Source organism: Rutidosis leptorrhynchoides, chromosome 8 (genome assembly GCF_046630445.1).
Source record: "Rutidosis leptorrhynchoides isolate AG116_Rl617_1_P2 chromosome 8, CSIRO_AGI_Rlap_v1, whole genome shotgun sequence".
Lineage (NCBI taxonomy): Eukaryota > Viridiplantae > Streptophyta > Magnoliopsida > Asterales > Asteraceae > Rutidosis > Rutidosis leptorrhynchoides.
The window spans coordinates 92,896,033-92,909,933 of NC_092340.1; the positions used below are offsets into that span (position 1 = coordinate 92,896,033).

At 37.2% G+C, this 13,901-nt stretch overlaps 2 protein-coding genes across 2 annotated transcripts; one reads left to right on the top strand and one right to left on the bottom strand.

The window, feature by feature from the left end:
• The first annotated feature begins 7,380 nt into the window (after window positions 1-7,380).
• On the top strand, window positions 7,381-8,800 carry LOC139862386 (probable pectate lyase P59). Its single transcript, XM_071850982.1, has 2 exons — window positions 7,381-8,257; window positions 8,333-8,800. Exons 1-2 carry the CDS (start codon window positions 7,532-7,534, stop codon window positions 8,798-8,800), a joined length of 1,194 nt encoding a protein of 397 aa, XP_071707083.1. The 5' UTR covers window positions 7,381-7,531.
• Window positions 8,801-8,996: 196 nt separating this feature from the next.
• Window positions 8,997-13,639, bottom strand: LOC139861997 (FACT complex subunit SSRP1-like). The gene is made up of 16 exons (XM_071850534.1): window positions 13,405-13,639; window positions 12,971-13,156; window positions 12,745-12,850; window positions 12,166-12,302; window positions 12,006-12,089; window positions 11,831-11,925; window positions 11,650-11,758; window positions 11,472-11,558; window positions 11,283-11,375; window positions 10,830-11,027; window positions 10,613-10,758; window positions 10,386-10,536; window positions 10,159-10,257; window positions 9,887-10,066; window positions 9,414-9,492; window positions 8,997-9,317 (listed from the first exon to the last, which is right to left on the bottom strand). Exons 1-16 carry the CDS (start codon window positions 13,456-13,458, stop codon window positions 9,184-9,186), a joined length of 1,938 nt encoding a protein of 645 aa, XP_071706635.1. The 5' UTR covers window positions 13,459-13,639; the 3' UTR covers window positions 8,997-9,183.
• Between the last annotated feature and the right edge of the window lie 262 nt (window positions 13,640-13,901).

Genomic DNA, 13,901 nt, shown 5'->3' on the forward strand with positions numbered 1-13,901 from the left:
CCCCGGTTCCATCAAAAGTGTGAGGTTTGCACCCCATGAAAGCTTTATAGGAGCATCCCTCGTTTGAGTTTCCGGATCCATTGTTGTTGTTGTTGTTGTTGTTGTGGTTGTTATTATTATTGTTGTTGGATGAGTGACCGGCCATGGCCGCATCTACGGCGGTGGCTATCATCCGTTCGAGAGCTTGTTCGGGAGTTTCATTGCGGCGTACACGACGAGGAGCCATTGTTCCTTCAAGACACAAGAATATCATTGATTAGTATTCTCAATAATACTAACCGTGATATAGAATAAAGATAAAGAGAAGTTTTTCCTCGACTCGCCTTAAATTCTTTATGTCATAATGTCGGAACGTTCATATGAGTCACCGTAATATAATCCCGGAAATTATATTACCCTGATTCATGTGTGCATTCGACATCATTTCATATAGTCAAGGTGGCGTGTCAATCAAATTAAACAACGTGAGATTAAGATGAACTAAGAGTAGATATGAGTAGAAGCGTTCGAGTATAAATGCACAAGTAGTCAAGTAATTCCTACTTCAAGTCTATATGCCGGTTGTAGTCTAGACTCACCAATGTACCCTATGACTCGGGGTCGACACCAATGAACTCTAAATCCCTACAACCAACGCTCTGATACCATCTGTAGCGACCCGACCAAATCATGTTTGACGGCGCCGTCTACTTAGGTCCCGTTACGTGGTCATAAGTCTTTAAAACAACGTTGACCAAAAGATATGTCGCATTCATTTCAAATGTAAAGATTGTTCAAAGTTTACGAGAATAGTTCCACCACAAGTTACGATACAAAGTTTTAAGTACAAATGAAACTTATGCGACACAATTTAAAAGTAGTCAAAAGACGCTCCATGTATGCATATATACTCGACATCCAATGCAAGTATCAAAATAATGAGCGGAATCATGTATCGTGTATCGTTCAAGGACCTGAGAAAAACATAGAAATCTGTCAACGAAAACGTTGGTGAAATCATAGGTTTAAGTAAGTAAGTACAAGTGAACCACAAGATTTGCATCAATGAATTAATAGTAATACATTCCAAAAGTTTGTTTCACGAGCACCCAATTATCAATGCTTAACATTTCCTTCCATTGAACCCCATCACTTAGTGCTAGAACATACACTGTTTCTCGAAAATATATTTCATTCGTAAACGGTAGCGAACCGTTTGAATGAGGGTTTGTCAAACCCATATGGATCCATACAACATAAGTTCTCGCTTACACCCGGCAAGTGTAACTAATGATAATCGAATTGAGGATTTTGTTCTAAACTCGTATGTAGAATGTTTGTTTTTCCTGTACTTGTGTTCACTTAGTAAAGAAATGTTTATGTTTTCTCATCCCAAATGTAAGTTCAAAAAGAGTAAAAGTGGGACTATGATCTCACCTTGAGTGCACGAGTAGTAAAGTACTTCAACAAGTAAACGTGTGCAAAGAACAATGCTAGTCTTGACCTAAACAATAGGTTTGTATCAATAACGGTAAACACGATAGGTCAAAGATGTTCAATTAGTCCTATGGCTCGTTAAGACTCGATCCTAATAGCATGTGAATCAAATTGTCATGTTTCATGCAAGGTACAAGTATAAAAACATGTTAGAACGATTGCACAATTATTTGGTTAAGTTTGATTAAAAGTCAACTTGGTCGGGTCAAAGTCAACGAAAAAGTCAACATGTTCGGGTCGGGTCCCGAACTATTTTTCTGAGGTTTTTAATCATATATGAGTATGTTAGAACAGGTTTCATGTGAATCGGAGGTCCATAGTATGCCAAACATTTTTCGTAATTTGGACATGGTGGTCAGAACCTGACCACGGCTTATGTCGCGCCGCGACATAGTCTGGCCGCGCCGCGGCATTGGCCGTGCGCTGGTACCTGGTCAGTCTCAATTGTTCAAGTCCCAAATCAAAACTCTTTCAAGCATAAATTACAAACCGCTAACATTTAGAACTCGCACCTTATATCGTTGGAAAGGTAATTTGACAAAGAACGCAACTATGCACTTTTTATCAATCAACTTTCATTTACAACAACCAAAAACCGCAATCAATGCTCCTCATTCAATGCATACAAGTCATAAACGCCATTTAATGATTCGATAGCCAAATTACATGAACAATATGCCGTTTCGAAGGTAATTAAGCATACAACACAACCTAACACTTACAATTAACATTTCATGTCATTAATGCATCAAAAATCCATTCCTAGTTCATGAAACCCTAACCAAAAATCACCAAATTTCATAATCAAGTTTAAGAGGTTTCTTAGATCAATCTTTACATCCAAATGAAGCTAATGATACTAGTAACACTTTTAAAACATGCACATTAACAATCTAATAACATTTGATCATCCAAAATCAAGGATTTAGCAAGTAATTTTCATAATGAACTAGTTACACCAAAAACAACAAATCGAGCATACAAATTACTTACACGACATCACAATGAGCCATAGACACTAATTAACATACTTTTAAGTCAAGAACACAAATTTAAAGAAAACTAGTGTTTTAGAAATGTTACCCAAACGAGATGAAGTTGGTACCAAAACGAAGAGGATGAAGAGAGGATCACGAATATGTAATTTATTTTGTTGTAAGCCTCCTAGATCGGATTTAGATGATGATTGAATGAATTTGGAAATGGTGTGTGTGTTCTTGCTAGAGAGAAAGAGAGAGAGATGGAGATGATAATGAATGAGTGAAAGGGGTTTGACCCTTTGACCTAGTCAAGGGTTTGATCCCTTGTCAAGTTTAGTCCCTCAACTTTCGTTCGGGTGCGTAAATTACCTAAACGAGATAATTTAAAACGCGTATCAACGGGAGATGTTATAAACATATAACGGACTTTATATTAGTATAACGGAAAAGTAAATGGAAAAAGGCGGGATGTTACAAGCCGATTGTTACAAATAATGTTTTTGGTTGGTGAAATATATTTAGTTGTGTTCTTTGTCAAATTACCTTTCCAACGATATAAGGTGCGAGTTCTAAGAGTTAGCGGTTTGTAATTTATGCTTGAAAGAGTTTTGATTTGGGACTTGAACAATTGAGACTGACCAGGTACCAGCGCACGGCCAATGCCGCGGCGCGGCCAGCTTATGTCGCGGCGCGACATAAGCCGTGGTCAGGTTCTGACCTCCATGTCCAAAATACGAAAAATGTTTGGCATACTACGGACCTCCGATTCACATGAAACTTGTTCTAACATGCTCATATATGATTAAAAACCTCAGAAAAATAGTTCGGGACCCCACCCGAACATGTTGACTTTTTCGTTGACTTTAACCCGACCAAGTTGACTTTTAATCAAACTTAACCAAATATTTGTGCAATCGTTCTAACATGTTTTTATACTTGTACCTTGCATGAAACATGACAATTTGATTCACATGCTATTATGATCGAGTCTTAACGAGCCATAGGACTAATTGAACATCTTTGACCTATCGTGTTTACCGTTATTGATACAACCTATTGTTTAGGTCAAGACTAGCATTGTTCTTTGCACACGTTTACTTGTTGAAGTGCTTTACTACTCGTGCACTCAAGGTGAGATCATAGTCCCACTTTTACTCTTTTTGAACTTACATTTGGGATGAGAAAACATAAACATTTCTTTTACTAAGTGAACACAAGTACAGGAAAATAAACATTCTACATACGAGTTTAGAACAAAATCCTCAATTCGATTATCATTAGTTACACTTGCCGGGTGTAAGCGAGAACTTATGTTGTATGGATCCATATGGGTTTGACAAACCCTCATTCAAACGGTTCGCTACCGTTTACGAATGAAATATATTTTCGAGAAACAATGTATGTTCTAGCACTAAGTGATGGGGTTCAATGGGAGAAATGTTAAGCATTGATAATTGGGTGCTCGTGAAACAAATTTTGGAATGGTTAACTATTAATTCGATGTTGCAAATCTTGTGGTTCAATCTACTTATTTACTCACTTACTTACTTAAACCTATGATTTCACCAACGTTTTCATTGATAGATTTCTATGTTTTTCTCAGGTCTTTGAACGATATGTGTTACATGCTTCCGCTCATTATTTTGATACTTGCTTTGGATGTCGAGTATTTATGCATACATGGAGCATCTTTTGGCTACTTTTAAATTGTGTCTCATAGGTTTCATTTGTACTTATAACTTTGTAACGTAACTTTTGGATGAACAATTCTTGTAAACTAGGGAACACTCTTTACTTTTGCAATGAATGCGACATATTTTGGTCAAATGTTATTTTAAAGACTTATGACCACGTAACGGGACCTAAGTAGTCGGCGCCGTCAAATGACAATTTTGTCGGGTCGCTACAGTGTTGGCTCATCTACTCTTCAGAATCTGAATGATTTATATATTCAAGCGATGGCTGACAACTTGAGGTTGAGAAAGGAGATGGATGAGAAGATTGAGAATTTGAAGGAAGAGAATCGTGTGAAGTCCGAGGACGTTACTCGGTTAAGTATGCAAGTTGAATTGCTTCAGAAGAAGGTTGGTGATCAGTCGTTGTTATTGACTGATGCGAAAAGAGAGGCTTCTCAAGCTAGGAAGTTGGCTGAATCTGCTCTAGCAAAGGTTACAGCTTGGGAAGAAAAGTTTGATTTGACTGAATTGCCTGAGGGAGAGATTGATAATCAAATGGTGGAGGCACCTGGTTCCTCCAAAGCTACAGCATTGTCAGTAATTCCTCTTAAAATTGATTATAGTTTTAGTGATTTCTTTTCTAAAGGATGAGCTCAAGCATTCTGTTGTTTATGATGATTTAGAAGAGGGAGAGATCCCTCACAACTTCACTAGAGCTGAGCTGGACGAAATGGTGCGTCTAGAGCAAGAAGAAGCTAAAGCTGCTGACGCACAGTCCGATGATCCTCCATCAGAGGATGATTCTTTTGGGCCTGAGATTTCTGAAGATCTTGATGATCGGGATGTTGATGATTTAGTTGAGGATGTTACTCATGAAGATTTTCCTATATATCAAAATGATAAGAATGAAGATCTTCCGGGTTTTGAGGAGTTTTTTAGAACTGATGATGAGATTTTGAATAGAATGTGTAAAGAGAAGGAAAGGACAGAGGTTTTGCCTGAAGGTTTCTTGCCGGTTAAGTATAATGATGAAGTTGTCGAGAAGTTAGAAGCTGATTGGCGTGGTATATTGAGAATCAGAAAGTACTGTGAGAAACCGAAGCTTGAGCCAAAGTATTTGAAGATGATTAATTTGAGAAAGAGTGCGAAAGGAAGAATTCTTGCCTGGGCGTACATTGAAGAATTCAACATGTTTGCGATTAAGAGAGAGTTTGGTGTTGATTATATTAAACATGGTCACGAATTCAAATCACTGCCGTATTTTGAGCTAATGCGGATTGCCAGGTTAAGAATGTTATATTGTGGATTTGGTGATCGATCTTCGTTGCTGGTGAAGAAGATTCGAATTGCTTTTAATTCAAAGAATTGGGAAGGTTTTAGGCCACAATTTCCTAGGATTAGTTTCAAAGTTAATCCTAGAAATGGTGAATCTCGAAGGATTGTGAAGTATAAGCGAGCAAAGACTATGAAGAAGGTACCTTTAAGGAAGTTGCCGCAGAATTGGAGTCAAAGATTCAGATGGTGGTTTTATGATGATCGTTCTGAAGAAGCTGTGATTGTTTTGGATAAGCTGAAAGAAGATGATATTGATTGCATTCGTGTGTTGGATCCGATTTGGTTAAGAAACTGTACCGAGGCTGATATTTTCACATTGTATTACAATCGTATGCTCTATCGTCGTGAGAACAAGGTACAGGCTGAACAGTATGTGAAAGTAGCTAAGCTGTGCTACTTGAACAACATGGTAATCGATCCGTACGAATGAAGTAAATGATGACTGAAGATTTTTGAAATAGAACTAGGTCTTAGGGGGGAGTTTGTTGGTGCATAATCCCGAGTTCTATTATGTAATAAGTTCTATTAGTTTTGTATTTCGTATTTCAGTCATGTATGAACATCGTCATTAATACTTTGTATTTGAATTGCTTAGTATAATGTCGTGAAATGGTTAAGAGCAGTTGGTTGGCTGCTCAGACCATCGACCGATGGTAGGGACCATCGGTCGAGAGACTCTCACCATCGGCCGTAGGTCTCAGACCACCGGCCGATGGTCACTGAAGATATATATATATATATATATATATATATATATATATATATATATATATATATATATATATATATATATATATATACGGGTTTTGTGGTTCATTGTAAGGTTACACACCACAAACCCTTTAGCCGTCGTATCACTCTGTGTTTATCGTCCCAGACTAATCCCCAACCGAATACAAGGCTCTAGGCATCGATTATATCAACTATTTGTTGGTTAGATTGATCTCGATAGTTAATTAAGTATTCGACTCGCCCTAGTTATCATTTCCGCCGTTAATCTAGGTTAATACGTTTGATCTAAGGTCCATAGTTCTTCTACACCAATAACCCTTTGACTAGTACATATACCAGTTTAATTTTCATCATATTTTTCCATAAGAAAATGTTTATTAAACAAATAGTTAAAATATGGTACTTCCTATAAACTGCAGTTCTATATGGTAAGCCCTTTAAGCAACGACAATAGAAGCCACTTCCATCAAGACAAGCCTAACCATGAACTTTAAGACCATGGCCATTAACACAAATTGGGTACCACTTGCTACAATGGAGAAATATTGATGTGAATTGCAAGCCAAGTATGCAAGGTGAAATAGTAAATGATTCAAGGCAGAAGTTTTGCTCAAGTGTGGTTGTGGTTCTGTTTTTCATATATTTTACCACTCAACAGAATGCCTCTTTCTTCAAGTGTCTGTTTGGGTAGTGCTAAATGGGCCGGATTTAATCTGTTATCCATTTTGGGAATCTTGGCTAATCGACAATACTTTTAACAGCTCAAAGGCGGTAGTTAAATATCAGTATACAAGTATATGTGATGGGTTGTAAACGGCAGCATACTTAAATATGCCACCGCGTAAAAAATTCTCCTACCGATAATAGGAAAATCTTAAAAAGTATATATATATATATATATATATATATATATATATATATATATATATATATATATATATGATAGCTTCATTGCAATTTAATCTTATCATAGCATTAAACCTAATTAAATTTTAACCACATACAAAAGTATTTTCTTTTAAAAGAGCTGTGTACAAACCCATGGCCCTCCTCAATTTCCTCGAACCAAGGAAGTTTCTATTTTTAGTATGCCTCAATGTGATATAAATCCAACATTTTCAACAATACGTTTCTTCATTCACTCGGCCTCAACCATCTCCAAATTCACAATTAGAGGCGGAATATTTTGGTTAAGGTAGCTGGACTGGTTTAAAAACGATCTGATCTTTTAAAGTTTGATCAAATCAAAGATCAGATTTAAAGATCAGATTTTAGGACGGCCAGACTAGCTACCAACAATTAATATCTTCCATTGAAGAAGTTTGACCAAAGATGGAAGGGGCTCGATGTAATCGAGTTCTTGTTTTATGTTTGATTATATTTGCAGCAATTGTCCCGTCGTTAATGGCTCACAATACTGCTATCGCCATCAGAAAGCCGCTAGGTAAGAAAAAAGGTGGATGCAAAGCGTATAACTCTATTGACAAATGTTGGAGGTGCGATCGCAATTGGGCTAAAAACCGAAAAAAGTTGGCTAGTTGTGCCAAAGGGTTCGGCCATGGAACCTTCGGTGGCAAAATGGGCCAAATCTATGTTGTGACTGACTCATCAGACAAAAACGTAATCAACCCAAAACCAGGCACCCTTCGGCATGCAGTCCTCCAACCCGAACCACTCTGGATCACCTTCTCTAATAATATGAACATTAGACTTAGCCAAGAGCTTATCTTTATGTCTGACAAGACCGTTGATGGCCGTGGGTTTGAAGTACATGTAGCAGGTGGGGCTGGTATTATGTTACAATTCGTTCACAACGTGATTATCCACGGCATCCATATGTATGATATTGTCGAGGGATCTGGTGGAATGATCCGATCGAAAACCGATCATGTCGGTAAACGAGGAAGAAGTGATGGTGATGCCATTTCCATCTTTAGCTCCTCGCAGGTGTGGGTTGACCATTGCTCCTTTGCTAGTAGCTACGATGGGCTTATCGATATTGTTGCAGCTTCTACTAATGTCACCATTTCGAATTGTCACTTCGTCAAGCACGATAAGGTATTTTGTTTATTACAAATCAGAATTGATAAATCCACCACAATTGTGCATCAAGTATTTGTACTGTATGTACAGGCTTTGCTATTTGGTGCAAGTGATCACACCCCAGAGGACAAGATAATGAAGGTGACGCTTGCGTATAACCACTTCGGGATAGGGCTAACGCAGAGGCTGCCGGCGGTGCGATTCGGGTTCGTGCACGTGGTTAATAATGATTATATGGAATGGAAGTCGTATGCGATTGGAGGTGCAGATGCCCCTACCATTATTAGTCAGGGAAACAGGTTTAAGGCTGCTGATGGTGCATGCAAGGAGATAACAAAAAGGGAGCAAGTTCCAGAATCCATATGGCGGAAATGGACATGGAGAAGTGAGGGAGACTTAATGCTGAACGGAGCGTATTTCCGGCAATCAGGAAACCCGAAATGGGCTGAAAGATACAAGGGCCCAGCGTTAATTCCGGCCCAACCGGCAGAAAAAGTGGGCAAACTTACCCAATCTGTGGGCGCATCGCTTAACTGTAAGGCGGGGTCCCCTTGTTGACAGTCGTAGCTTTCTTAAAAGAGTAGGATGGATTGCTAGGGTTTAAGAATGTATACGAGTAACAGATCGATGTACAGTTTTCGTGTAAATTCAATTTTGAAATGAATTTTATTAGAAAAAAAGCATTTTTTACCATTGTTGAGATTCTCACAATATCACTTTCGTCTTCCATAAGAGCAATTTTAATGGTTCAAACTTTTAAGATCGATAAAAAAGAATAAAAATATCTAAGGTTACAAACACCGATATATTAGTTATTACCATCTACCAAACATCCATAATATAAGTGAACGACGTCAACCGACCAGATACTTTTTGGGCGCATACTACATTTTTATAACACTAAAGTGAAAACTATTATACCTCAAAGAACATCAAAAGTTCTAATTACTGTCGGATTCATCCATCAAATCCATTTTGGAGGATTGTTGGGGGTGGTTCCTATAGTCACTGATTGCACTTAGGTACCTTTTCTTGTCTGCTTGAGCTTTTGCCTCGTATGGTTCCTTCTCTGCGGCTGTAAACCAACAAAAACAAGATGCATCTTATTATTATTAACTCGGAGAATATAAAGATATTGACCATGGTCAACTTTGTGAGGTGGCTTACGAACCTGATAACTTGTTCCATCGTTCTCCAAGAACCCTGGCAATTTCTTTAAATGAGATTCCTGGAATTTCCTTCTTCACATTCTGAAAGATACACAGTCATCATCAACAGTAATTTCGAAATGCTCTACTAAAAAGGTGTAAAAATCTGTTGGGATATGCACAAATAGCCCAGTTATATTAAGATTGAGAAGTATAATATATTACAGTACATAATGCATAATGGGTAAAAAGTTTAGATAACTCAACTTACTTCCTGAAAATTCTGAATACATGTCCTTAAAATGTTAAAAATACATGAAGACCTATGTATATAGATATTTATACAATTAAGAAAATGAATGACAGAAATAGCATTACCGACATTTAGCCCAATTGTTAACGGATCACGACTACTAACATATCCAAAAGTTGATTAATGTTCTATTCGAGTTATAAGTATTTAATCTACTCAAATATAAGAAGTTCGTTGACAAACCTCTCGTTCAAGCTGTGAGAAGAACATGAAACCACTCAATGCCCTCTTGGGTGCGTTTGGATCCTTTATCTTCTTTTGTTTCCTTTTCTTTGAAGTCCCATCATCATTGCTTCTTTTCTTACTTGAAGATGATGTTTTGGAAGCAACAGGTTCTTTCTTGGACTCCTTTTTTGAAATTCTCTGACATCAAAGGTTAAGCAGCACCGTAAGACTGAATCTAATGTGGAAAAATGATCCTTCAAAATAAATAAATAAATAAATATTTTTTTTACCTCCTTGTCACCTCCACTATCACTACCATCAGAGTCATCATCCCCAGAATCATCACTGGGTGACCCATCATCATCCTTGTCAGCAACAAAATCCTCATCCTGTCGTCAACGTATTACAAAGTTATATCTAGATAAATGTATATAACAAGTATGACAAACACATTTTAGATACACAAGACAATGATTTGGCATCCACTTTATCGTAGAAAAAAACAAATAAGTGTTACCTCCTCATCACTATCCTCTCCACCAGCTTCATTCTTAATTCGCTCAAGATGAGGGTCCACAGCATCATCATCCTCATCTTGTAAAACAGCTGCAACACCATCTGCAGCGTGTACACCAGCTCCCAGGTTCATTATCTTCAGACCCTTTGAACTGCATTAGTTCAATAGTAATGTTAGTACTCCATGCAGATGATCTCCACACTAAACAATACTGGTACTATACTCACCTAATAAAATCGAACAAGTTATGATATTCATTTCTTTGAATGTTACGGAAAAGATGTTCTTGCTCAGTCTTGAGTCTGATAAGAAGATCAAAATAATGCATGTTTGAACCTCCAGCTGCATGTCTCTCAAATTCTACATAGTCAATCTATTAAAAAAAACAAACGAGTCAGTAAAAGTTCAACTAAACAGCATGAACTCATTCTAATTACATTATACCTCGTCATGGAGAATAAGAGTAGGAGGCTTTGGTAAGAAGAAAAAGCTCTTCTCAAGAGGATATAAAACACCGTCTTCAGCTTTTAAAGACGACTTGACAGCATAACCATCCTGACAACTACGAAACTTCCCGGGTCTAGTTAGCTTTGTACCAGACAACCCACGCAAAATCATTGTAAAAACTTCGTGAATAAGACCCTGTTAATTTGAAAGCAATCATGTCATTCAAAAGTGCATACTTCATAAAAACACAGAGGTGGTATCATAGGTGGCCTAGTAAGTCGTGTAATAGGTTGGGAGACTTTCAATCAATTCACCTATTACTTAATTGAATTGTTTCCTTTCAGATATATAATTAAGAACCAAGGAATTTACAAATACACTTGTTACCATCATCAAAACAGGAAGTTGACTGAACAACAATAACAAAAAGTGACGTGTTAGGATCATCACCTTATAAGATGGTTCTAACTTGTCTTTGTATTTGGAAGCGTACAACTCATCATTCATCACCAAACTGCTTTCCACCACAGTATCAGTTTCAAACTGCGTCAAGGTTAATCGATAGAACATCAAATGTAAGTCAAGTGTAGGAACAAGCTCCGAGTGAAATAATTCAAAATAATAGTGTAGATAAGATACCTGCATCACAATATGTGGGTACAAGGTTTGACCTTTACGGATCGGGGGATCCAAAGTAACAACAACAAATGTATGAGGCTGGTTAGACTACACAAGCAGAAATAAACGTGAGTTATTTATTATTTTCCAGTATGTAACTCCAATAAGATAACTTGTAAAGGTAGGGACGATTAAACACCTTGGGTAAGACAAAAACACGAACTATGCTACTGTACTGGATTTTAAAATCAGTAGCTTGCCCTTGAAGCCGCAAGAATGAAAGGTGAAGTTCAACATTGTAACGCCCCCTACAATGATAAATGACTAATATTATTCTTTGAAAACGAAAAAAAAAAAACAACTGCAGAAAAAAAACGTACCTTGGAGTAAGAATTGTAATGGTATCAAAGGTAACGACAGCTTCCTCACCTCCACCACCGACATCAGCCATTGACATTATTTTTTCTCGGAAAACCTAAATAAACATAACACAAAGATTCGTAAAATTTATAACATAACTGTGAATGCAGCAGCAAGTATTTTCAGACAACTTACTTGTGCAGGAGGACGATTTTCATCTCCAACAAACTGAGTGTTTGAACCAGGAATGTGGAAGCTCATTTCCATCAAAGTGTCTTTCTGTATTGACAATGAGCTTAAAAAGTTAAGACTTCAAGCCTCAAACTTTATATGTATTATTATAATATAATCTGACCTCATTAGCACCAGTGGTGTCATCCACGTGAAACTCCAAGATGACATCAGTCTTTCCTTGCAGTTGTGTCTGGGACACATCAGCCAATGATATCTCAAACGCTTGCTTTGAGCCAACAAGAAAAGAAAGCATATTACCTAAGCAATATCAAATACAACATCAAAAAACAACCACCATCACGCAGTATATCAAGACTACATTAATTGTCTAAAGCGTGACTGCTGGTCCAGATAACGATATCAAATAAGTGAACCAGGAAAGATAACAAGTACATACAAGTGATTTAGTTTGGTGCTATAAGATAGCAAACAGAACTTCAAACACATTTTAATGTACAACAAAATAGATAATGACCTGGTGAATTCTCAGTAATGTTTATTCAGTTTTCATGCAGTAGGTATATAGCTGCTTATCCAAAATCATGATTGGAAAGTTTGAAATTGCAAAAAATTACTTGTCAGATATTCTTACCCAAACACAAAAAATAGATTATCGGCATTTTCAAACCTCGATAATCTAATAATCTGCCTCGAAACACAGTCTCAAACACCCTTAATATCAACTAAAATAATTACTAACCATCTATATCGAGTTCTCCCCAATTCTTTCCACTAACTGAAAGTTGCTTTTCTTCTGGAATAATGTTACATGAGTTCTGGAAAAAATTGGTCAGGCTGACTACATCCTGCAAACAGAGTTACATATTCCTTACATTGTGTTTATACATCCCAAACTTGCACAAGTAATTAAATTCAAAATTCCCCATGAGGCAGTATCAAATTCACCAGATGAGAAAACACAAAACCTGATCGCGAAAACCGATAAATTTATACTTGAGACCGTCTTTGATTAGCACGGCAAGTTGATTGCTACGTGGCACCTTCATCCAGGTAATTCGAACAATATCATCCTTATCAACTTCCACAGCCTTACCACCTCCTTGTTTCCTCCACAACAAACCACGTGAATAAACCCTAAGTTGCCCTGGATTCTACATTTTCCAATACAAATACAAAAATTGATGTTTTAAACCCTAAGGTAAAGCAAAAGCATACACGATTCTACAAAAAAAAAAAAAAAAAAAAAAAAAAAAAAAAAAAAAATCGAAAAACGATAAATTACTGTATAAATCTAAACGCCGTGCAGTTATGTAACTGTTACGCAGCAAGCTAGGGTTAGGGTTTTTAACATACGAATAAAAATTAACATGTAAAAAAAGAGGGTAAAAAGGAGACTTACGGCGCCGCCGCGGCCAACGAGGGAAATGTTGTTGAACATGTGGCCGTCCGCCATGGTGATCGATGAAGGTGATGATTACTGATGAGTAGAGGTTAGGGTTTTGATTTTGTACGAATTTATTTATAGAGTTGTAAAGCAGAATATGAATTAAGTGGGAGAGTAATGAAACGGAATGGCGCGAAAAAGGAAAGAAACTGAAAGAGAGAAAAAGAGTCGGAAATCAAATGCGGGAGGGTTCCAGGGGAAGTACGGTGTGTCCTCCCTCTTGTAAAACTTTGCCGTTAAATACATTCAGTCGGCGGTGGGTGGATGAGTTGAAAATGGGCCCCGAAATAAAATGGGCTTTAGGCCCATGTTCTAATAGTGTATATTTACCGTCTATTTCAAAATAAGATATGATATATGATATGATAAAATAAAATTATCATATTAACTATTACACAAAAAAAAAAATGAATAGTATCAGGGATATTTTTGTTTTTTCCACCTTTTTTCCC

Excerpts from the sequence above, each read along its gene's own strand:
- LOC139862386 (XM_071850982.1), top strand. The coding sequence starts at position 7,532 with ATGGAAGGGGCTCGATGTAATCGAGTTCTTGTTTTATGTTTGATTATA. Across the intron at positions 8,258-8,332 it reads ACTTCGTCAAGCACGATAAG|GCTTTGCTATTTGGTGCAAG; the intron begins GTATTTTGTTTA and ends CTGTATGTACAG.
- LOC139861997 (XM_071850534.1), bottom strand. The coding sequence starts at position 13,458 with ATGGCGGACGGCCACATGTTCAACAACATTTCCCTCGTTGGCCGCGGC. Across the intron at positions 13,157-13,404 it reads TCGTTGGCCGCGGCGGCGCC|AATCCAGGGCAACTTAGGGT; the intron begins GTAAGTCTCCTT and ends TGGAAAATGTAG. Across the intron at positions 10,537-10,612 it reads AACTTGTTCGATTTTATTAG|TTCAAAGGGTCTGAAGATAA; the intron begins GTGAGTATAGTA and ends GAACTAATGCAG.